The 24,630-nt window shown below is 43.2% G+C and overlaps 1 protein-coding gene across 1 annotated transcript; it reads right to left on the bottom strand.

Annotated features, from left to right (window-relative positions):
- Positions 1-11,609: 11,609 nt before the first annotated feature.
- Positions 11,610-19,790, bottom strand: exo1 (exonuclease 1). Its single transcript, XM_070916361.1, has 13 exons — positions 19,630-19,790; positions 19,367-19,486; positions 17,814-17,937; positions 17,103-17,240; positions 16,674-16,886; positions 15,638-15,825; positions 15,442-15,544; positions 15,137-15,350; positions 14,508-14,694; positions 13,678-14,230; positions 13,402-13,491; positions 12,682-12,872; positions 11,610-11,819 (listed from the first exon to the last, which is right to left on the bottom strand). Exons 1-13 carry the CDS (start codon positions 19,788-19,790, stop codon positions 11,765-11,767), a joined length of 2,337 nt encoding a protein of 778 aa, XP_070772462.1. The 3' UTR covers positions 11,610-11,764.
- Positions 19,791-24,630: the final 4,840 nt, after the last annotated feature.

Here is a 24,630-nt window from a genome sequence, read left to right as displayed (position 1 = left end):
AGATGGGATGGATCTTCCTGTTAAATGCCCACAAGCTTAAAGCCAGCCAGGAGAACAGGTTAGGCAGCATCAGCACCGCCTCTCATAGCACCCCCTTTTTCCCCTTACAACACACACACACACACACACACACACACACACTCCCACGTACACCGACACACGCCTCGACTTCAAACTATGTCACAGAGGGCGACTCACAGGCCTCTTGGCAGCCGAAACCTGACTAGAAAGCGCCAGAGAGAAAGACGCAGCAGGGAGAAACGCACACCACTCCTTCCTAACAGGACTAACCAGGTTTACAAAGTAACACGTAGCAACACTGCCTCACACACACACAAACACTTTGCTCGCACACTTCATTTCGCTTCCATTTTTGACATTTGCGATCACTCTTTGGCACTTCTGCTTTTATGTAACAAGCCAAGGCGCTCGAATTTGGGGGAATCTATTTTTTTTGTAAATGTAAAGTATAGTTAGCGTCATTCCAGACTGCCACACACTGGTTTCTTAAGTTTAGTACACTCTGAAAATGGAGTTGCAGAGCTTCATGTCTGTCTTTTATTGCTCTCGTTGTTGTTGTTGTGTGCGCGGCCTTCGTAAATCAATCGACGCTCATTACCTCACAATAAAAGCAGACATGATGACCATGTGTCTACCCCCTGATTTTCATACCACAGTGACATGAATGTGAGCCGGTGGCTGACAGGAGGGTAGGAATGACACCTTCGACAGCAATTTGAAATTCAAAGGGTTCAACAATGCAAAGACATTTGTCAATAAATGATTGCTGGTGACTAAATTACTCGATTTCTTTCATGGCATGCCGAAGATAAATACTAGTTTCTGACTGGCTGGTGGGTGTTTTACCTAAGTGGCCGAGGAACAATACATTTCAGGTACCGACAGCAACAACGCTTGAAACATCGCGTCGTCAGTTGACACCCATTTGCTCAAGTGCTGCACTTAAGTACAGTTTTGTGGTACTGCTACTTTACTTTTTGATGGTAATTCATACCTCCACATCATCACGTTTCAGAGGACAAATATTGCACTTTTTACCCCACTATATTAGTGTCAGGGTTAGGCATTAGTTACTGGTTAAAATACAGATTCAACCACTTTATTATGGATTAAACCACCCAACAGTTCATGAAGTAGTTAACATTAGCGCCACCTTGACCAGCTACAACAGCAAAGTGCTGGTTACATATCAATACATCAATAATAATGATCCAATAACAGTGGGCATTCTGCATAAAGACTTATTTGACTGGACAAGATTTGATACCACTCTCATGGCATGCCAGAAGCCGGTTAGCCTAGAGTCAAGCGAGCTGTTTCCGGTCCTTATGCTAAGCTAAGCTAACCGACCGCCGGTCGTACATTCATATTTACCGCACAGACCCGAATGTGGTGTCAATCTTTTCATCTAACTCTCAGCAAGAAGGTGAACGACCGACCACAAGCGCACACAAAAAAAAAAAAAAAAAAAAATGAGCTGACAAAACAACCTCACCACAAGGTTCCAGTTGGTAGCTGTTCAACATTTACTTTCAGTCTCAACCCTTAAAAATGGATGCAGATTCAAAACACAGGCTGTGTTTTCAGTCGGTAAGAAGGAGCCACGGGATAAGAGCGATAATGCAGGCTGAAGTGTGCTGACGTAGGCAACAATGGACTCCGCTTTGCATTGTGGTGTTCTTCGCCTCCACCTCATCTCCTGTTACTTCATCGCATTGGGAAATCACGCGTCGCTTCCACATTATCCTCTGCGTTCTCATCTTTACACATGCAGTGGTGGAAAGTACAGTTATTAAAATAAAGTACTTTAGCGCAATTTTGAGATACTCAAGTATTTTACATGTACCTGACGGCTGTGGTAACAAGTTTGCAGATTATGATTTGAATAACATACGATAACAATATAAGGTGCAATCTGTTGTCATACAGAGCTCCACCTACACCAACCACAACATGAAATTACATTTTCATTACTTTCATAATTACTAGTTGCTACTCATAAATGCTTTTGATACTTTTAAATATCATGTTTAACTAAGCTCATTGCAATGTACTTTACGCGAGACTAATGCATTTTGATATTGCGCTATTGTCACTTCGACTTGAGTAAATCATCCGATTTAGATTTGTTTGGTCTAATTTGTGTGCTCTGTGTTTCAACAGTGTCAATGGAATACAGTATGATGGTAATGGAATACCACCTCTATGATGTTAACAATAATTCAATTCAATTCAATTTTATTTATATAGCACCAAATCACGACAAAAGTCATCTCATGACACTTTTACACATAGAGCAGGTCTAGACCGACTCTTTATGATGTTATTACAGAGACCCAACAGTTCCCACCATGAGCAAGACCTTAAGCAATAAAATAATGTCTGTCAAAGACCTGTTGATTTATATATATATATATATATATATATATTTTCACGCCGTAATTTATGGCGTCGGTGAACTGGATTTGCTTTCTGTTGTGAGGCATTTCAGTTATTTTGAAGGTAACGTCGCTTCCAACACTCTCCTTGCAAAGGTGCACGCCGAGCTATGCGGCATGACTCACTCACCCAACCCATCCGACCAATTAATACAATGTGATTACTGTGCACGGGGGAGAGATCGAGAAAGGGTGTTGTCAGTGTAAGTCGATAGCTTAGCGATGAGCAATAGAAACTAGACTAGAGAAGGAGAGAGGGAGGCAGCGACTGCAGGTCCTCGAAGAAAAAAGAAATGAAAGAATCGCTCCGGTTATTTGGCATTTTACTTGACGAGGCTGCTCCAGTTCCACGTGTTTTCACAGTAGAACCCCTGATGGTGTGAACTGACCTTTGCGTGTGACGTTGGTGGACTGACCATATGAAAATGGGAAGAGACGAGCTTCTGCACGCAGCACGTCTCTTTGCTGTCGGGTGAAAACAAGCGTAACGACATGTTACGTCCACTTGGGCGCGATGATTCGAATTTGGTGGTCAGAGGTCAAAGGTCAAGGTCACTGTGACCTCACGTCCTTCCCATTCTCGCGAACCTGATATGTCAGGAACTCATTCCGCACAAATGTTTAGCGGGGTGCAACGATGACGTGATGACTTTTTTTTTTTCTTTCTTTTTTTTACCCAAAAGGGTCAAAGGTCAACTTCACCGTGACACCATAATATTAGTTCAAGGGAGCACATTTTGTGGAGCTATACTCAATAAGAATCCATCTTTACATAGTAATCAAGTACACATGTACCTGTTTAGCCAACACATCTATGATAATCCTTCATTAATCAGTTCAACAATACTACTACTACTACTACTACTACTACTACATATGTTCTATGAGTCTGGACAGACATGGATGTGTACTGCAACTTGACTGGTTGGCAAAGGCGTACAACCATTTCTATCACTAGCATCTACTTTAAACTTATTTTTCATTATTTCCGTGTCTTCTTAGAGAGTTTGGACTGGCCCCACGAGACACCTGTGTGTGTGATGCTGAGCTGTACAAATAAACTCAGCCGTGTATGTGCATCCTCGTGCGTGTCTGGTCTTGCCGGTCCTACTCTTTATGATAATGGTATTATTGCAGAGACCCATCATGAGCAAGCACTTTGGCGACAGCGCCGAGGAAACCCTTGAAAACCTTGAACTTAACTCGTTTAACGGTACATTTGAAACTGATTGTCCTAATAATAACTCATATTCTATTGAAAAGCTATGCGTGTATATATATTTGGCCATCACATTCCACCTCCGACAGAAATACAAAAACAAGAGGGATTCCGTATATTTTGGCGAGAGTTCCTCTTTTGTCATCTGGTTTACTAGTTTGCTCATTTGCATTGTGGAAAAACTGATAGTGGGTCCACCAGCAGTCAAGCGGGCGTAGTAGCGGATGGGGCTTCGCAAGAATCCTATTTGCATGTGTGTGGCCGCAGGACCTTTGACAGGGAAATGAGCACTTTGTGGGTTCAGTTTCGGTCCTCCCAGTCCCCCCAGGCACCTCCCCCACCCGAACTAAAAGGTGGGATGCTTTTTGCCCAATTCCTACAAAATCGCAGCAATACCAAGGGGTGTAGCACAAAGATCTGGGGCCTGTGTATGGGCGGTCTCAGTGGGCCCCCTTCCCCTCATCATGACTGTTGGGGTAATGAACTCTGCTAACTAACTAGCAACTTAACATTTGAAAAACTGCAAATACAAATGGTTATTCCAGGCTATGGGAAAACCCTCCCCATGTTGGGGACCCGGGTAGCTAGTTCCAGTATCAAGGGGCTCAGTGGGCTTCAAGAGAAGTGCCCGTCGGGTGTTCAAACACCTTCGGAAGCTCCCTGCCCTCGCAGAACCGGGGAAGCCGTGTCCGAACATTCACGCAGTGATCGCTCAGCCGTGCAGAGGTGAGAAAGTTAGCGGGGTTTTTTTGTTTTTTTTTACCATTTGCCTTACAGCACGTTGTGCGAACCAGTTCCTTTCAAGCACAACCTTGCCTTTACCTCCAAACTATGACACCCCTAGCCACACCTGTCTATTCAAGTGTTTTGGTTGTTCAGGTTTTGAAGTGAAATTATTTTAAGCTCAGTGTACAATATAGGTCGTGTTTTCACTCGCCTGCACTGTATATTTAAAGAGTGATGCCCAAGTGCTGATGATCTACTTGTGATTATATACTATATATACTATATACTATACTATATATATACACTGGTCTGAGATCAGGCTGTTGGCCAGTGCTCTGCTGCACGCGTCGCACCTCGAAGCCACATTTTTTTGCCGATGCTTTTGTCCAAAGCAGCTTCTAGTACTGCAACCAAATCCTGTAGAAACAAGTGCATCTCTCCCAAACAAACCGCTAAAAGTGTGCTCAGCTCCACAGTAAGTACTAAGAATGTGTCCGATGCTCAGGGGGGGGGGCAGCACTGGTCAGTTTCCTTCACTGCCCTGTAGACCAGCACCTGACAGCAGTGGTGGAATGAAACTAAGTACATTTACTCAAGAACTGCACTTATTTACAATTTTGAGGTACTTGTACTTTCCATTTTATGTTATCTTACTCCATTGTACTTTTTACATTTACAGATATATGACACCCATAGTTACTACTCAGATTAAAGGCTCCGTGCACCCATACGTTCGTTTCTAATTCAGTGTCCGATTAAACCTCCAGTCAGGTGGAATTTGGGCGGAGCTATGATGTGTGTCATGTGATTTCACAACAAACTCAACAGAAAGGGTGATTTAGGGGTAATGATTAAACAACCAAACTGTATGATAAGTAGATTAACCTCCTAAGACCCAAGCTCTATCTTAATTTCTCTTTGCTATTTGGGCTTATTGGGACCTGATAATTATAAAAAAACTAAGCATCATCTGTTGACATGATGTGGTTCCGCATACGGGGACAATTTTGAATTTCCATATAAGTAGAATTAAGTATTATGGTATAACCCAAAATGTGATGTCCACGCATGTGGATGCCAGGCCTTAGGAGGATAAAATGCTACTTGTACTTAGATGTGTCAGTAATAACAAGTCAGTAACATCTAAAAAATATATCGCTGACAGGGTCCACGCTGCACAATGAGTGCTTCGTACTTTTACTTAAAGCTACAGTAGCCAATATCAACAAATTTGGACCATTGCATGTCACTAACAATATTTAATTGAAGGGCTCCTTTAAAAAAATTGTGTGTCTGTGAGCACCTGCCCCCCTTTGTATTTAGTACTTTTAATATACCGGACCCGGTCTGAATCAAACAACCAATCAGCGCTAGCTAGCACATGACTGGCCAATCACATCGACAAACAAAGGGCGTTCTACAGAAGGTTCCACATTTGCTAGAAGAACGCTGCACGTTTCCTTCATCCCGTCCGTTCCCTGTTGTCCGTTGATCGCGGTGAAGAGGTGTTGTCCACCAGCGATCTGATGTGCAAATGTTGTCCCCTATCACATCATGTGACGGGGTTCCATCTGTTCGATTGTTAAAGCAAAACCTTTCAAAGTTCCTCATAGAAAACACACCAAAGTCCTGAAAAGAATTCTCTCTCTGACACAAAGAACATCACCAAGACTGTCAGCATGACCCTTAGACTTTCATAACACAACATTGTGAGTGGGGGGGGGGGGGTTTGAAGGTGATTCTGTTCATACACGTCTTGTTAGCCGAGGGCTGCCCCTTTTTCTAGAATCAGAGAGACAAAGCAGAAAAAAAAACAAAAAAACACGGCTCCTCGATTCATGTTTCATTCGCTGCCTCCGCTTCAGGTCCAAACTTGTGCCTTTAAATGAATACCTGCGTAACAGTGTCGAGCAGGCTGGGGTCTGTAAAACAAAAGACGTACACATAAACACGCAGACACACACACACACACACACACACACACACACACACACACACATCTCCTCTACTGTTACAACAGCTCAAATGTTATGTTTACAACTGTCGTCTTAACCAGTGTGTTGCAGGTCTTTGCAGCAGAGGAGTTTGTTGTCCAGCCAGTGAGCAGCATTCCCCTCATAGCTGACCCCCCCCCCCCCCCCCCCCAAGGGGTGGTGGTGGTGGGGGGGCATGAGACATTGTCATTCAGGTTATTGCGTAGTAGTGTTATCTGCTAAGTGGTACCCATAGTGAGGAAAGGTATGTGGAGCATGTGGAGGAAAAAAGTGAGCTCTCTGCGGGGGCTACATGCTTCTCCAAGCAAGCACTGAAACATGACCCGAGGCTCACTCGCTCAAGCCCCGAAATGTGCCAAGGGTTACCTGCCTGACGCCTGGTTCGTTAGCAGTTCATTCCGAAACAGGTGAGCAGAAGGAGTCGCCGCGCCCGTCAACTTCACTGTGAAGGGCAACAGGATGTTTGGAGGAGTGGGAGGAGTTATTTCGGGTGACCCTGGTTCCCATTCAGTCCCATTCAATCTCCCCCCCCCCCCGCAGACAGAATCATCAGCACAAAAGATGAGGGACTGCGTTAGAAAATATCTGGTTCTTTGATAAAAAAAAAAAAACAAATTGGAAGGTAAAAGCTTGTGTGCATAAACACTTTGAGGTAGAATTTAAAGCTGCAGTAGGCAATATTATTGAATAATAATTTTGACCATTGCATGTCACCAACAACATCTAAATTTTAGGGCTTCTTTTAAAAAAATTAAAAAAATGTGTGTCTGTGAGCACCCACCCCCTTTGTATTTAGTATTTTTTTAAAAACTGGACCAGGTCTGAATCAAACAACCAATCAGGATTAGCTAACTGGCACGTAACTGGCCAATCACATCGACTCTGTACAAACAAAGGGGGTGCTGCGGATTGGTTGTTTGATTCAGACCTGGTCCAGTTTTTTAAAAGACCAAACACAAAAGGGGGGGGCGGGTGCTCACAGACACGCATTTTTGCAAAGGAGCCCTTCAATTAGACATTGTTAGTGACGCGCAGCGGTCAAAATGAGTTAAGCAAAATTGGAATTCAATAATACTGCCTGCTGTAGCTTTAAATAAAACAACGACTCCTTGGTGAAACTACTCACAACTCCCTGACATTTGCGAGGTGTGGAGAGATCACACGTACATGACTTCACAGCTATATTGTAAGATGACACGCATTTGGTAAACCAGCCACTTAGTATTCATCATTGAGTTCGGGTGCACGTCACGCTAACATGTCGCTGTAAGGAAATCACTTTTTTTTTTTTTCCTTGACCTGATCAGGTGATTTCTACATTCAAATAATAATTTTGAACAAAAATAAATCAATATGGTGCCTTCAGTTGTATTTGATATATAACTTTTTTTTTTTTTTTTTTAATTGACAGACTATAGTAGTAAAGCCAAAATATGTATCACTGGGTAAACCCCTCCCCTCCACCCTCTCTGATTGTGAGGATGTGGTAAGAAGACTTCCTTCCCAAGAAGGTGTCATTAGTAGATGGAAAGAATGTTGCACTTTTTGTTTTTACTACATGCACAAGTATATTTCAATCAATAATTGCCCCATGGCCAGTTGTAGCAAAGGCAACACAACTAGCTCCACCTGTGACCTTCAAATTGACATTGGTCCAAAAGAGACTCAAAGGCTCCGGTGTGAGACTTCTGCTCAACACCAGCATAAGGTAGGTGCGTGTTTTACCACACACACACACACACACACACACACACACACACACAGAGAGATAACACGAGCCGAATGACTTTTTAATGTTTTGGTAAAGCTGTTGACGCGAGCGCGGCGCCAATAAACCCGGATATTTTCAGCACATTTGGGACATGGGTGTTGCGTGCTGCAAAAAAAAAAAAAAATAAATATATATATATATATAGAGATAATCACGTGAAAGGAAGCATAGAGATGAAAGCGCGGTTTATACGGGCCTGCGTTGTTATTATTAGAGGCTGCCATCGCCAACCACGTGGGCCTGATGGATTTGCATGATTGCGATCAAACTGTAGGTGTGAAGAGCAGGCAGGTGTAAAAGGTTCCATGAGCCCTCGGGTTTATCAGTCCTTGATAATGGAACTGACAACATCTGTAACAGCTTTGAAGAATCTGCACGATTACCACCAGCAAGTTCGCTTTACTCATCACATTCACTTGTCGAATGTCGTAATCTCTTTTCCCGCCCAGTCAGTCGCCCGTCGTAAGAGATCTTCTCGCGCGTTTGATGTCAGCCCTTCGGAGAGAACCAGTTCCCTCACAACAACAACAACAACAACAAAAAAAATAAAAAATTGCTCGGATTCCAACAGTTCTGCGCGCGCCCTGAATTGAGTCATGTCAGTTTTCACCAAACACCACCAAAAAGAAAGTCTGCCTCCGGGGGAATGTGTGTGCAGCCTGCTACGTCCAGTTATATATTGATGCACTTGGCGCGTGGTAGATGATATATTGTTTGTAACAGTGTGTCTGTATACAGTTTCTGCTCATGTGTTCGAAAAGGGAATGCTGCGGAACTGCATTCTTCCCACGCTGTTGCGCGGCGCGGAGGCGCAGCACACCCAGACATTCGAAGCCTCCGACGCCGTTGGACACACGCATAGCTTCTACAGCGCAGTGTATAGCCAGTCGCGTCTGCTCCGCTCGATGTAATTCCAAACATTCTGCATCCAGTACACAAGGGAGGGTTCACTTCCATGAGCACTCCATAAGAAACCAGATAATTGTAAAAAGCTTCATCATCATCATCTGCAACAGGCATTAAATAGGAGACGTTGAGTTCACTAACCTTGGGATCTCATCTCTTTTACGCTGCACTTCCAAGACCCTGTGCAATATATAAAAATGTATGTTTGTAATTGCAGATGTCTAATTGGAACACATGCGACCCCCTAAATACAGCGTGCTCCAATTTGAGTTTCACAACCTAACAGTTCTAGGCGGAGCCCGGCAAGCACTGTCTTTGCCAAAACAACTGAACAGTTAAAGCAGAGATTGCCTTATTTATTTTTTTTTTTTTTTCATGCTCACGGCTTGAAAGTGTTGTCGTTGTTGTTTTTTTCCCCCCACAAAGATGGCGTCGCTGAGGTCACATTAATAAGACACCCAGAAACAAGGACCAAGGTGCGCTCAGGCGGCGCGACGACGAACACAATCGTACCGTCAAAGAAAATGAAAGAAAAGTCGAAAAGCTGGGGACTAAAGACCTCAGATATAACCAAAAAAAAAAAAGCACTTTCGTTACGAGTCAAGGATAACGCAGTCAGAGAGAGGCCACTGGCCCTTGCGCAATAAGTCAAGCCGGTTGAAGAGCTGAGGAAGCGCGCCTGGTATCTGCGTTATCTCAGGTATTCTGCCCCACAGCAACGCGGCCGGATGACTAATGTAATAAAATTCGATTCGCGCACATCCATCCGTCTTCATCTGACAACGCGTCTGCACTGCTGACATTAAAAAACGTAAAGCACACACACACACACACACACACACAGAGAGGAAGTGAGTAAGTCAAGTTGATTTAATACGGCAGAGCAAGTTCCACGGAGGGCGTCGCAATAGCGGCACAAGTTGTGAAAAGCGAATGAAAAAGACGTAGAGTAAGAGTATGTTGCTCTTCTTCTTCTTCTTTGCTTTTTATTTCGCACCGTTGCTCCTTTAAAGCGTCGCCTTTCGTACTTTTTAGTCAACAGCGGACACTGTGGGTATAACAGTGAATGCCAAAACAGCAGCACAAGTCAAGAGGAGTCACGGTGTGTCCTCAGTAACCGTCTGCCTAAAGTTAGCTGACATTAGCTTACAACCGCTAACACTAGCTAGTAGTAAGCTAGTGGTCGTGCCAGACCAAATAAGGGTGTAGCAGCAACACCCCCTGAGTGTTTGAAGCTAAGAAAGGCTAAAAACTTTTTTGAGCTTTCTTGAACTTTTTTTTTTATTTGTATATTAGGAAAAATTGGCTATATATATATTTTTTCTTTCAAAAAGTTCCACGGTCTCGCTTTAAAGTTCACACATAAATCCAACTCCACTGCCACTGGTGCCCATGGAAAAGGACTTAAAGGTACCCCCCCCCTGATTGCGTTAGCGCTTCCTCACTCTTGATGTATACATAGATAGTTATTGTAGTTTGGATTTTTAAAATGAACATTTTCATGTTTCAGCTGGTTATTGTAGCATGCCTTATCAATTGTAGTCACAGTGTCAGGAGTGAATGACGGACAAACTGTTTTTAGGGGTCGGGATACCTCCAAGCAGGACTTTTGTCAACCTGGGGGGGGGGGGGTCACATTCAACAATTAAAAAAATATACATAGTGGGTATGTAAGTATGTTAAAATGAGCACATTTTTAGCCCAATAAAATATAATAATAAATAAAACCCAGAATTCCTGGTACAAAACATACCCGTACTCTGCTACAACAAAAACAAGTGGATTAACCGTTACAGAAACGTCAAATATTTTGGTCATCAGCAATACTGTTCATTTAGGGCAGCGGGGGCAAACACCTTACACTGGGTGGGGGTCTAATACATTTGTTAAGCACTGTATATATATATATATATATTTTATTTTTTTTTACGTACTTTTACATAATCCGTTTTTTGTGTGAAAAACGACAGTTTTACCTCTTCAGGCCTTTAAAAAAATGATTCAAATGAAACAACCTGAAAACGGAAACCGACTCTTTGGTGGAACTGCTCCCGACTCACTGACGTTTGGAGCTTGCAGAGGTGTTGCTGCTTCATTCAAGGGGTCGTACGGTCAAAACCCTTGGCACTAGCAAAGATATACTAAGCGCTCACGCTCACTCGGAGAACTAATTCTGTTCTACACTCCGGCCAACAGGTGAAGCTCCTCAACGGTGTTCTGAAAAGAGACAGCCAGCAGTGTTATCGCCACATTCCTCAGCTTTCATGCGGGTAGGGCATTTTTCAGTAAACACTCAAGTATGCATTTGCGCATTTTTACGGTCACCTTACCGGGTGACACATTCTTTGACTGCTGTGTTAAAGCAACAGACAATAGCAAGACAAGGTGATGCAACCTTCAATTCATTACACCTTGTGTCTAGTTAGGAAACAACACACACACACACAACACACTTCAGGATCAGGGGACAGTTGCTTTATTTAAAAATGACACATTAAAGAAATACAGGTGGATGAGAAATCATTAAACATACATGGTATGTTTTAAATAAAAAATAAAAAAAAAAGCTTCACTCCCACACAGAGCACTCAGCACTGTGTGAAACATTCAAAGCGCCCCCCCCCCCGTCAGAGAGGCCGGGCTGATTAACTTAACGTCCGTCCGGAGGCAGGCTGGCCAGCAGGTTGTCTTAGACCGGAGACGCGGGCTGTCCTCTCCCACAGGGAGTCATCTTCTGGCGTTCTCTGGGGAACACAAGAGGTTTCAGAGCTGTTCAGTGTTACTGGCATCACAGCCATGATGGAACAATGGTTTGTTTACATTGTTTAATAATTTAAAAAAAAAAACTATAATAATATAATATAAATAATATAAACTGACCCAAAAAAAATGAAAAATGAAAAAATGAAATTCTATTTACTAATGTTTTATAAATCACCTGTAAAGTTAAATAGCTTAATCCATTAATTAGAACAAGGTTTGAGTTGCCAGGATGTGATTCACTAATACATAGCATCTGCAGTTAATAAAATGTTCATAACTCATTGATCTCACACACACACACACACACACACACACACACACACACACACACAGGTTTCTTTCTAATAAGTCGATGGCGAAAGTCAGGAAGTCATCTTTAATTATAGATGTTAATGTTTTTAATAAGCAGCTTTTCCAAAAAGGGTCAGGCGTCAAACAGTCCTTTGGAGCGTGTCATGCTGCCAGGGGAAGTTTTTCCACAACCTGGCAACCCAAAACATGTGTTCTTATTAAGTAGGGGGGGAAACTATTCGTTGAAATCAGCTGTTCTAGCCGCCGTTTGGGCCACTCTTTGGGCCAAAGAGAAAAAGAGGTTAGGGAGAATAACTCGGTTGCAGCCAGAAAGAGTGAGGCTTTAATGCGGATGTAGGATGAGGCATCCAGCGTGTTTGGATTCTTCATCCATGGCATGCAATCAGATACCAATACGTTTGGAATTTTCGTTCCGCTTCCATAACGTCCCTTGCTGTTTACTAGGCAGCTTTCCTTTAAAACCAGATTTTCACAGTCATGTAAAAAGAAAATGTGATTATTACTATATAACTTGAGTATTTCCTCTTTTACGTTTTGAAGCTGAAGTTCTTCCAGAGGCTGCTGATGGTGGCCTGGACGCCAGGGTTGTTCTCGTTATTGGGGGAGGAGGGTTTCTTCCCGGTTGCCGCAGACTTCTTCCTCAGTCCGCTGGCCCTGGCTTGTCCCAACGCTCGCGCCTTTGCCGTTTGACCCTTGCGGCTGGACTTCGACAGACCTGAAACCTGGAGGGCCGTGTGTAGAAGGCGAGATTAAAAACACAATGTACGCAACGTTTTACTACATTGAAAACAGTCCAGTGAGTAGAGAAACTGAACACCAATCCTATGTCTGTGAGTTAAGTACACAGCTGGAGTCAGGACGTGGTTAGCCTAGCTTAGAGCAGAGACTGGCAGCAGGGGGAAACAGCTCTGTGGGGGTCCCACCCATATCGCGAGCACACCACAGTCAGTCTCAGCTGTCGATCATGACATTTCACCCCGTTTTGATGGCATCAAATAACTGATTAACACCAAAACTTATCAGGAAAAATGAACATCAGCGTGATAAGAACTACCTAAATTGCTGTGTACTTTGAGGCGGGCAGGGTTTATGACCTATACTGCATCCCATGCTACTGAAATTCGTTAGGGGTTTGCAGCTCTTTAAGGTCAGGCTGACGCAACCCACTTCCACCATCTGCCTTTAAAAGAAGCATTAAAACCAAGATTCAACCAAAAAAATCTCCAAAATGATTGGACCTCGGGCACCCACCTTTGAACTCAGCACGCCAGGTTTGGTGTCTGCCTCTGCTGAGTGTATGGGACTCTGCTCTGGCTTAGAATCTTCGCTTGAATTCATTTCCTGAGGAAGTGCATGAAAGTCACACGTAAGAACACAAAACCATGCAAACCAACAAAAATAGCTTTCTGCACACCCACTCGGTAGCCATGAAACTCTGATGATGATGCATGTGTGACGGCTGACCGAACCACAAGGAATGTACAGACATTAAAAAAAAAAAAAAAAGGCAGATTTGTGTGAACGTACAGACACAGCATCCTCCTGGTAGGAGGAGGGGAAGCTGTAGGTGGATATTTCCTCTTTGTGGCAGGAAGTGAGGCAAGGCTGGGACTGGGAGAAGTAGGCGCTGTCCTGGGACGGAGGGGAGTCTGGGAGGTCGTCCTTGTCATCTGGGTTTCCGTCAGTGGAGGACTGCCGTGGGGTTGAAGTGTCTCCGGGGTGTCTGTGAGTATTTGTGGAGGAGGAAAAGCTCTCCTTCTTATACTGAAACTGCTGCAGGGCGGCCAGTCCTGAAGTGGAATACGGCGCTCTCGACCGTTCAGTCGAGGGGGAGTTGCCTGACCAGTGGAACAGCCTGAGGCCCTGACTGGCTGAACTGGGAGATGTGGTGCTTGGCGACGGAGGTGGGCTGGGGGTGTCCACGGATGGTAAGTCGGGACCATCGCTGTCATTGGTCTGGGTGCTGGGAGAGTCGTCCTGGGTGTCGCTCGCAGCTCTGGGCTCCACAGCTGGAGGAAAATCCTCCCGGGCAGACTCCTTAGTGCTCGGAGAGGCTGCTGAACTGGAACTGCTGAAGAATCTACATGTGGGAACAAACACAAACCACGTCATACTTGGTTAGCCTTTATGCTACGCTAGGTCAACCGCCTCCTGACTCCAGCTTCGTATGTAAGGCACAAACACGAGACCAATGGCCATCTTTCATCTCACTTCCGACAAAACGCTGAACTGCTCGTTTATGTCAGTGGTTCCCAACCTTGGGGGTTAAAACACTGGTAAACACATGTCGCCAGTCAATAATGAGTCCACTGAGAAGGTGATCCACCAGATACGGTTGAATCCCTGTGATCTGTCACCTGCTGCAGGTGGCCTGGTCGTCCCCCTCGGCATCCTGGTTCCTCCTCTGCAGCAGGGTGGCAAAGCGGTTGCGCGGCCGGTGCTGACTGGTTGACGTCGGCTTGCCTGGCTGCCGGTCTGGTCTGGATCGCTTCTGGCTGGAGGGCGAGTACTGCTCCAGCACGTCCTGGTCCGATATGCTAGAGTCTATGGGAGGAAAAAGACAAGTACAGTCCACATGTCATAAAAGCTGCTTTTATTTTGGTTGTTCTATTACTTCCATTCTGCTTAGTAATACCCTGCCTAGTATTTTGCTGCCACAGTGATTCAGTTTCCTTAAAGGATCAATTACAGCACCTGCAGGTCATTTTATTTCATCTACAAAAGAGAGAATCCAGGCCTCTTTTAGTATTTTCCCCATTTTATTTTAATCATTTCCTTTTAACCTTTCTATTTTCTCTGCTTTTTTGTTTGCTTGTTTCTGTTTTATCCCTGCAAACTACACGTGAAAGTGTATTTTTGCAAACTCCTATGGACAAATCAAACTAAATACACATAAGTCAGTAAATTGATCAGGAAAAAAAAGGAATAAATGATAGTAATTAAGGGTAAAATGGGTGTGTTTGTATTAAAAAAAAGCACTGCTGACCTTCTCGTGGTCTCTTCACCTGCAGCTCTCTACAGGGCAGCCTCAGACAGTCCAGGCTGATGACTCTCTCCTTCCCCCTGGTGGAGGGAGGCTTGTCTGGGGACGCAGCAGAGCGGGGCGGGGCAGCAGGTGCTGGATTGAAGCCTCTGCTCCAGATACTGGGCCCAGTTGGGGCCCGTGAGTCGTTCCAGCTGCGACTGCGAGGTTTAGAAGGCTGAAAGGACATTTGCAAAAGTTGCTCCGAGTGAAATGTGACGCTTAACTTTGGATCATCAGGACTCCTTTAACCGATGGGGATCTGATACCTGTGGGGTGGGTTTGTCTGGGCTGAAGTCGTCTATCCTCGCCATGGTGTTGATGTCAAGGTTTCCCAAGGCCATCTGCAAGCCTGTGTCATCCCCTACATTACTGGATTCAGCATCATCAAGGAGAGAATACAATCAAATGTAATGAATCACTTCCATTATTTACAAATAGGTGCGATTCAGGACGGGAGGATACAGTCCAGCGTAGCTGAGGGCGGCCGGGTCGATGTGCTCCGGGTACGGGTTGAGGGGCACGACCTTCCTCCCGACTGGATCGAACACCAGCTGGTAGAGGAAGGTGTTCGTGGCTCTGGTGAATCCCTCGATGTAGTGTTCAGGGACGACGAGGTTCATCTTCAGGTACTGGCCCATCTTCCTGATCACCTGACGCGGCAACGAGAGCTTACAGTAGACTGTCTGCTGCTAGAGCACTGCTACAAGGTCTGGCCGACACAATCATGTTCACGCTAGATACACTTGCTGAATATTTTATCCAAAAAATAAATAAATAAATAAAAACACCAGGACTTGTACTTTTTACAAGAAGAAAATGCGACTACAATTTAGCTAATTCTTTCAATAGGTTAAAAACTATTTTAAAAATATTTTTCTACACAGGAGATCCAGGCTGTTATGCATACTAAGTGTTCTATTCAGCGGTCTCAGCGCTGGAGGATTCAATTTGTGTTGATATGTGAATCCTCATGTTCTGTTGTTGTTTGTGCTGCTGTGGCACATAGAAAAATAAACGCTTTCTTATTGTTTTTAATGGGTCAAAGACATCCGTCCAATCTAAACAGTACACTTTAATCTTGTCGGTCAGCGGTTGATGATTGGTGAACGAGGGTCAGCTATCGGTCAGAAAAAAAAATCTAAATGACCATCCCAAGCCAGAAATGAATTTTCACGCCCAAAAGTCACAAATTCAGCTAATCGACTCATCAATGTCAGTTACCAGACCAACTAAGGTTTTACCTGAGTGAACTGAACAGAGCAAAAAAGGTTGTGTAAGGTTGCTTATGAATTCTTTTTAATTTCCCAGAGGAAGAATGTGTTGTGTCTTTATTCTATCATATAGATTTTAGTCTGATGACTTAAAAAAAATGCTTTCCTCAGAAACAGGTTAGCTGTGCAGCCATGTTGATCCATCCCTCTTTAAAAAACTTCCCAATAGTAGTCAGCCTTTCTAAATGAATAATCGAACTTCACCGTCACACTGTCTGGTCCCTCACCTTAAGGATATCGGGGTCTTTGGCCAGCCGCAGCAGCTTGCAGGCCTTGCCCAGGCCGATGCCGTGCAAGGAGGCCAGGTAATCGCAGCCGGAGAGGATGCACATGTAGCGAAACTTCTCCTCCGTGAAGACGTTCCCCAGGGAGCGACAGCGGCCGAGGTTGCTTTGGTCTATCTCCAGGCCGTTGCCCTGCTTGTCCATTTTGAGGATCACCTGCGGCGGGGGGGTCATGAGGCTATATCTTAAAAAGGCTATGTTTGCTTTTGGCGAATGGTTTCTTGCAAACACGACAAACACTGAAGCGGTTGATAATGACTTCTCAGCCCTTGTTTGATCGTCTGTTGTTTATCTCTCTCACTGGTTAGCCAGCAAAATGTTATCATCAGGCTTCCTCTATGTATTTACATATGTATACAGCTGGGGAGGTACCTTTTTGCAGCCAAATGCCAGCAGGTCAGAGTCCTCTGTGATGACGGCCTGGGCCAAACCAGACTTGGTGAGGTAGGCTAACTGAGCATCAGCTTCATATGGAGCCACAACACAGTCCACCCCTCTCGCCCTTGCAGCCTGGTTTAAAAACAAAAAAAAAACAACAACACAAAAATCATTTCCTGTATCACTTCACCAACATGCAACACTGCTGGATATAACTGCAAATAATTAAATTAAATTAGATAACACGGGAAAACAAGCGTTTTGTGGGGTTCAAATGGCCAAATCAAATATTTCTATAGCATTTTTAATGTTGACGAGGATGACATGCAACTGCGGAGGGCCTCTCCTGGGTTTTATTGTGTGTATTCTGATACTTCAGGTACCTGATGTTTTAAAATCATTACTGGACGCTAAATACATCCAGCCTTCAAATCAGGAACACATTTGATACTTTACTTGCAAATCTGAAGTTATGTCATCAAAACATTCCACTAATTCCATGACAAGTGTCAAATTGACGAAACAAAAAATTCCATTTAAATATGCCTTCAGTACATTCATTTGTCACGTGCTTGCGATTTGGGCCGTTTCCTATACATCGGTCTCACGCTTTATCAGTGAGACTCACGTTTCACGCCCTCTTGACCGGTGACTCCAATACTGACTTTTAGGTTTACTTCAGCCTGGCAGGAGACAGTTAAGTACCTTGATAAGGTTGTGGGCCATGGCTGGGGTGATGTTAACACAGCGGGTAAAACAGTCTCTGGCCTCAGACACTTTGCCTTCACGTAGTAGCTGTCGGCCTTTCTGAAGGTTGGCTTCTCTGCGCCTGAAAGACACGTGAATGAAGCAGAGTGAATGATTTTTTTTTTTTTGGGGGGGGGGGGGCATTTCTGCTTTATTTTGATAGCGATAGCTGGAGAGGGACAGTAAAGGCAGGAGAGGGAGGGAGGGAATGAGTTGCAGCTGCGGTAAGGACTCCTTGAGCCTTGATATGTGGTACGCACTCTACCAGGTGAGCTTCCAAGTGAGCCCCCCCCCAAAAAATGGGCCATTCTCTCTGTGTTAAAGCATTCGTTTGGTCTCACCTGCCTCCAGATCCGTACATTCCTCTCTGCGCCCTCACGCATTAGCAATGTTGCACTGCCGCTGTTTTTGGAATGCAGTCCTTCAAATAAAAACAAGCTTTGTCTGAGTGTCTTTATGTGAAAAACACTGGATTATTGTGTTTGGCACAGGCCCTCTTTTCTTCGTACAATATTCTCTGTGGAGTTCTGCTGCAATTCATATCTGCTCTATCTCCTTTTCTTCCCCCCCAACTTTGGCTTCAGTATTTGTTGACATGGTTTTCAATGGGAGGAGCCCAGTCCAGAAAGGCCAGTTTGTAGCTACTCATCCCCACCTATAAGAATGAGATAGTGTAATTGAAAAGGCCCAACCTCCACTGGCACTCAGCAGATCTTCACCCACGTCTTCACATATCTGATCTAAGGTAGCAACTTTTTTTTTTAGATTTTTCTTTTAATGATTTGCTCTCTAAAATGTCCAAAAGTGACGTCTCCAAATTCTTTGTTGTGTCCAACCATAGACTATATATAAAGATGGACGGCGTGACAGCTCCCTGAAAGTGAAGCCAAAACATTTTGATCGCCCCCCGGTGGCTGGATGCAGTGCAAGTCATAAGCCCCGCCCCCTCCATGTTAGCAGCTGGGACAACCTGAAAAGAACATGTCAAACGCATTTTTCCCTAAAGATGGTTTCTGTCATTTCAGGTAGTTCTTATCAGTTCTGACGGCTTATGAGGGGATCAACATAAGTAGTTGTTTTTGTGCCTAAACTGCAAGAATGTAATGGCTGAAAAATATAATTAGCTGTCAGCTCCAGCTTTCTGGTCAGAGCCACGGATTTTATGTGGTTATTTATATGAAGAGAGGCCTGCTTTAAGCACTTTTACAGCGTGTTAAATGAAATGTGCAAACGTTTGTCGGGCTCTGCGATTGATGCCTTGGCCATCACTTGGATGTGCGTTTACAGGTTCAGTTGTGACTCGCTGACGGCTGATAGGAGGTGCTGGATGACGGCTTTTGGATGGAAAAGGACAAACTGCCACAAATAACAAAAACCTGCCAAAATAACCATATAAAATTTATATTTTAGTGTTAAAAAAAAAAGTAGTAGTATTCTAGTCCTTGTGAGGTCGTGGGTGATAGGCTGTCCGGGATGTGTACGTGCCGTGCATTCCATACACTCATACTCACTCTCTGCGAGCCTTTTCCACCTCTCGTTTTGAGGGCAGATTGCGTCCATCAAACACCAGAATCGGTTTGACGCCGAAGTTCAACAGCATGTCCACAAACTTCATGCAGTACCACACATACCTAGGATTGGACAAATTAAAAAGCCAATGTCAGTTCTGGACAATCAACCCTCATTACGAGACGATTACAAAGTAAATATCAACGGACTTCTGAACGCGTTTTCTTTTATTCAGCTGAAATAATAAAAAAAAAAAAGGACTTACTGATCAGTTGGCTCTCCTTTAGCGAGCTTCTCAGCACATGAAAACGCTCCTTTGTGCAGCCAACAGTACGTGTCCACCGCCACTGTCTGGCCTTTGTATTTTTTCACGCTGACGGGCTCCGTTGCATCTTTGAGGAACTGCAGCAGTCCAGAGATTCCCATTTTTCAGCTGCCAAATTTGAGACACGCCGATTCTGAAACTGTAAAAGAAATCAGGAAAAGACTGATGAAAACAACTGCTCACCCCCCCCCCAAATTAGGAGAGGTATATCCACTGCCCAGAAAGCATATAACCTTAAGACTGTACACTTACAATTGCATCATATAAAAGGATAGGAAAAAAGTTGCATGAGCTCCCTTATGTTTAATTAACTTAAATTTGACTACATGCAGCAAGTGGGAAAAATGCAGCGTGTGTCATGACACAAAACAGCTGCACATGTGCTATGAGTGTTGACATTTTACAGATCATTTTGGGCTCACAGTGTGTCTGACATGTGATTCTGACAAAAACAAAAAAAAAAGGCCTGATCATGGCACAGAACATAGATTTGATCATCCAAGACTGTAACTGTTTTTAATTTTCATTTCATTTGGATTTCGTGTGTTTTCTACCTTCTGTTAATGCCATAACAACAGCATTTCTACAGCATATTATCTTGTTTCTTCTAAAACAAACTAGGTTCGACTATCGGTTCCTCACATTTAGGAGGCACAAACTGTAGCCCGAAAACAAAACCAGAACCAGCAATCACCCTCTCTAATTAATAGACAGGTTAATATATGGGATAACACAACTAACACGTATATATATCAGTATGTTCTGGTGCTGTTAGTGGTTTAGATAAGCAATGTTTGTATACACAACAGTAAAATAAAAAAAAAGATCCACACATATCTATATCTATATTTCAAACTCTTCCTTTTCATATGTAAAATATATATCGATTTTTATATGACCCCAAAAGTCCATGTCCACATGAGGCTGCAGCTCTCAAACATTGATGGGATCCTGTCGTACCGAATTACATAGTGAAAACTGGACATTTTAGCTTGTTATGACGTTACCTGTGAAACGGAAATACTTCGTCGGGCTATTGTATCTGTGCGCCGAATTTAGCACGAAACCTCGAAAAACAATAAATGTTGTCGACTTACGTTATGAGACCTGCGTGTGTACGTTAATAAGCAAGTAAACCTTAAAGTGGAAGTGTTTAATATAGTAATACGCCCCCGTATTGAGTGTTATACAGGTGACATTAGCATCGTTTCTATTGGGTGCGGTGCACAATTTCTTGCTCTTACAAATATAACCAGCTAAAAGTTGAAAGGGCGTTTGAAAGGCATCTTTTATGTCACGAAGTAACTAACGTTGACTGAGCAAAGTGGGCAGCTCACATAACGTAAACGTTGACGCGAACTAACGGCAGCTGCCACCGGTCTCCGTGTCCACTGCAATGAGGCAAAGATAGCACACGCTGGCCCAGACAACACAGAGAAGCAATATAATGTCGAATTCAATGGATGCCATATTAACACTTACTGCGTCCCTGGTACTTTTATCCACACATTACAGGCGGCTTCACCGAGCAGAAGCTGGAGGGAGTTCAGTTTTAGCGCCAAGGGAAGGGAGTCAGTATGAGCTGCTGCTATTGGCCACATGGACCGAGAGGGCGGGATTAACGGAAAAGAGGGGTGCGCTCCAAAACGCGACCGTCACAGCCCGCTAACATGTTTACATTGTTGCTGTGCTACCCACCTGCTTGTTGTTTACTTTGGTACGACTGCGTCTCAAAATATCAAGCGCCCCCACCCCCCTCCTACACTAGCTGCTGCTGACGGAGATTCTGTTTTTTTCGCTGTAGAAAATTCAACATTTACAAATACACAATTCCCATATTGTGGCATGAACAGACACTATATAATCGACATAAAACATTTACACAGTGACATCAGATGGTATATATATGGTATATAACAAAAGAAAAGTTTATTCATTTTTAATAATATATAGAGATCTAGGCACATTTGGATTTCTTTAATTTCAGGGCCCTAGTATAGAGTTGAATTTCATTATAGTAGCAAGTGAAGATGGGTGGGGTCTTTGTACATTTTGGCCTTATGAATAACACGTTGGTTGAAAGGAGCAAAATATTGACCGTCAGATCCAATTTTCTGTCTTAATAATAACACACCAAAAGTAATATTGTTATGATCTATAGCAGGCATTGCTGTGGTTTTGCTATTTAATCAATCCATGAACTGTTTGCATTTTGAAGAGATATGTTCTACCCAAAATGGATACAACCACACATCAGGTTTACTTTGCTCTAATCTTTTGTGACATAAATACCGAGGTATTTTACCACAGTTTCGACAGGTATATCATGAATTACATTCTGTGCATGTTCATGAATAGACAGCAGTTCACTTTTTTTTATTTTTTGGACATTGAAGAATAGTCCAGAGGCCTGTGAAGAGAGTTCAATGTTCTGTATGCCGACAGGAATATGATGCTCGCCCTTGAGGAACAGGGTTGTGTCGTCCGCAAACTGTTCCAAAAGTTCTGTTCCAAATACATTAAGTTCTCACAGTTCTTTATAATAATAATAATAGTGCAGATGTTATGGTAAGAACACTGAGTGGACCCAAAAGCAGAACACAGAACTCTGATGAACAGTTTAAACAATTTATTGAAGCAACAAGAGTCCTTGAGGTAGAGGCGGTTGTTTACAATTGATGTAATCAGGCATGACGTGTACACGATTATGGGCAATGCAATAATATTGTTTCTGATGTCTATATGTGTTTGGTATGTATCCTTGTCTATATTTGGAAACTAGACTGTAATTAACATGGTTTATGGAGGGGTTGTATATCAAATAAAGAAATTATCTCTTTTGCAATTATCCTCATGACTCTAGGCTAAATTATTACAAATTACTTGATTTCATTCATGAGGGTTATATTTGACAGATTATAGCCCATCCGCACCCAGTCCTTTTTACCTGTTCAAATACCTTCAAAGGGCCAATACAACCCATAAAATGCAGTTTTATACCTGCCAAAAAGTGATTGCAGCCCCTCATTTAGGCGTATGGTCTCTACAGCTATGAAGAAACACTTCGTGTACTTCTTCTTCTCTTGTAAAAGTCCCCATGACCTTTATGAAACTGTCCTCAAAAGCATATCAAAAGTAATGCATCTCTTGCTGGTCTGCTGTGTTTCATGAAGTCATTAATATGACTCATAATGGAGGCAAGTTAGTCTAAGAACTGTGGCTACAGTCAATCATCCATTATCTCAGGGCTTGTGTTTACCAGGCAGTGAGATACTAAACAAAAGATAGAAAGAAAGAAAGGGGATTTTTGTTTCCAAATTAAAATACAAACATGATTAAAATCAGAATTTAAGTGTCCTCCAAAGACATCAAATCTAAAGAATTTGAGATTTTTTTTTGTCCTCCAAACAGTTTGGCTGTGACATGCAGCTGCTCGAACTGCATCCTGACATTACTCCAATAATTGTTTGTGTTATATGTATCAAAACCATCCTCTGTCAAGTCTGCTAACATATGTTGTATTTTGGGCAGCTTATGCTAATGAATTTCATACATGTAACAATCACCTGGGCTGAAACAAAAGGGGATGCAAAGGCTGCTGCTATCACAGTTGACCGTTAATCGTTTGGAGGGTCAAAACCATTGCACTGGGGCCCTTTGAAGTGAGACGCCTCCAGAGAGATTTTAATCAGCCTTATAGCCTTCAAAGCAATGTCTTTGGGTTCATCCGCAACACCAGGGAGTCTGTATCTAAAGCAGAAGGGACTCTGTATCTAAAGCAGAAGGGACTCAATCTGGCCACAGGCTCAACACTGAAGTCTTAAGCTTCCATGCTGTCAGGTGTACGCAGATCGTACCCAGCTGCACACAGTCAGGAGCCGCATGGCAGCAATGCATCGACACACTCAAGGCACAAGCACAGGTGTGTTTCATAATGCAGGAAAACAATTCAAAATGGACAAGATGATACATATAGACACACTCAGCTGTCCCAAAATGCATTGTACCTCTTCAGACTGTGGCAATGGCGGCGAAATCATTACGAATGATGTAGAGTGAACGTGAAACAGACACATCTCATTGATCTTCCAATGAAGACATTCTGGATCCACCTAAACAAATGACCTCTCAGCCTAGTAACCCCTCCGTCCACATCATGTCATAGGCTCTATATCAAAGAAAGATATGTACCACACTTTCCCTATTTATTTGTGCTTTTCTTATATGATCTTCATTTAATCAGGTCATCTTAATGAGATATTTCATATTTTAAAAATAAAGTTATGCCCATTGTATTGATTCATGTCCTCTCATTTCCACACAATGATAATCTTATCATTTCCCATATCTCATCATTATCTTGTCTTTCCCCCAACCCCCCCCCCCCCCCCTTTCCATTTTGAATTGTTTTCCTTACATTTGCTTGTAACCTGGAAATTGTTCTTTTATTTCGAGACTTTAATGCATTTTCACACTCTTCTGCTCGCCATGGTACAATTTCCTGTGTCGAGCGTATCCTCTCTTCCTCGGAATTGACCATCTCGCAGGACCTAGAATGCTTCGCAAACATATCATCACACAAGAACAATACAAATGATCTACATCGTAATGAAGGCAATCTCAATGATTTCTTTAAATGTGTCCCAATCAGCTGTGTTGAAAGACCCTTTATCCAATTAATCGTAGGGCAGTGGCCATTTCCTACTGTATTTTTTATTTTTTTTTAACAATATCCCAAGAACAATTACCTGGCAAAAATTCAGACAATGTTGTCACGTTAGAGAAAATATATACATACATTTATTTATTTACACACATGAGCCCAAAAGTATACATCCCTCAGTTGAGCTGTATTTTCTAGTAAGCTCTTCCCATGTCCCAGTTTCACGGCGTGACTTGAATGCATCATAAGACGTGTCTCATTTCCCAGCTTCCTCTGCA

This window comes from Enoplosus armatus, chromosome 12 (assembly GCF_043641665.1).
Source record: "Enoplosus armatus isolate fEnoArm2 chromosome 12, fEnoArm2.hap1, whole genome shotgun sequence".
In the NCBI taxonomy this organism is placed as follows: Eukaryota; Metazoa; Chordata; class Actinopteri; order Centrarchiformes; family Enoplosidae; genus Enoplosus; species Enoplosus armatus.
This window is presented reverse-complemented; position numbering and strand designations above follow the sequence as displayed.

What these genes read in the sequence shown, in the direction of transcription:
- exo1 (XM_070916361.1), bottom strand. Translation starts at nt 19,790, where the DNA reads ATGGGAATCTCTGGACTGCTGCAGTTCCTCAAAGATGCAACGGAGCCC. An exon ending in GCCCTCAGCTACGCTGGACT is followed by an intron (nt 15,545 to 15,637) that starts GTATCCTCCCGT and finishes TGCTGAATCCAG; the next exon opens with TAATGTAGGGGATGACACAG. An exon ending in AAGAACTTCAGCTTCAAAAC is followed by an intron (nt 11,820 to 12,681) that starts GTAAAAGAGGAA and finishes TGTGTTCCCCAG; the next exon opens with AGAACGCCAGAAGATGACTC.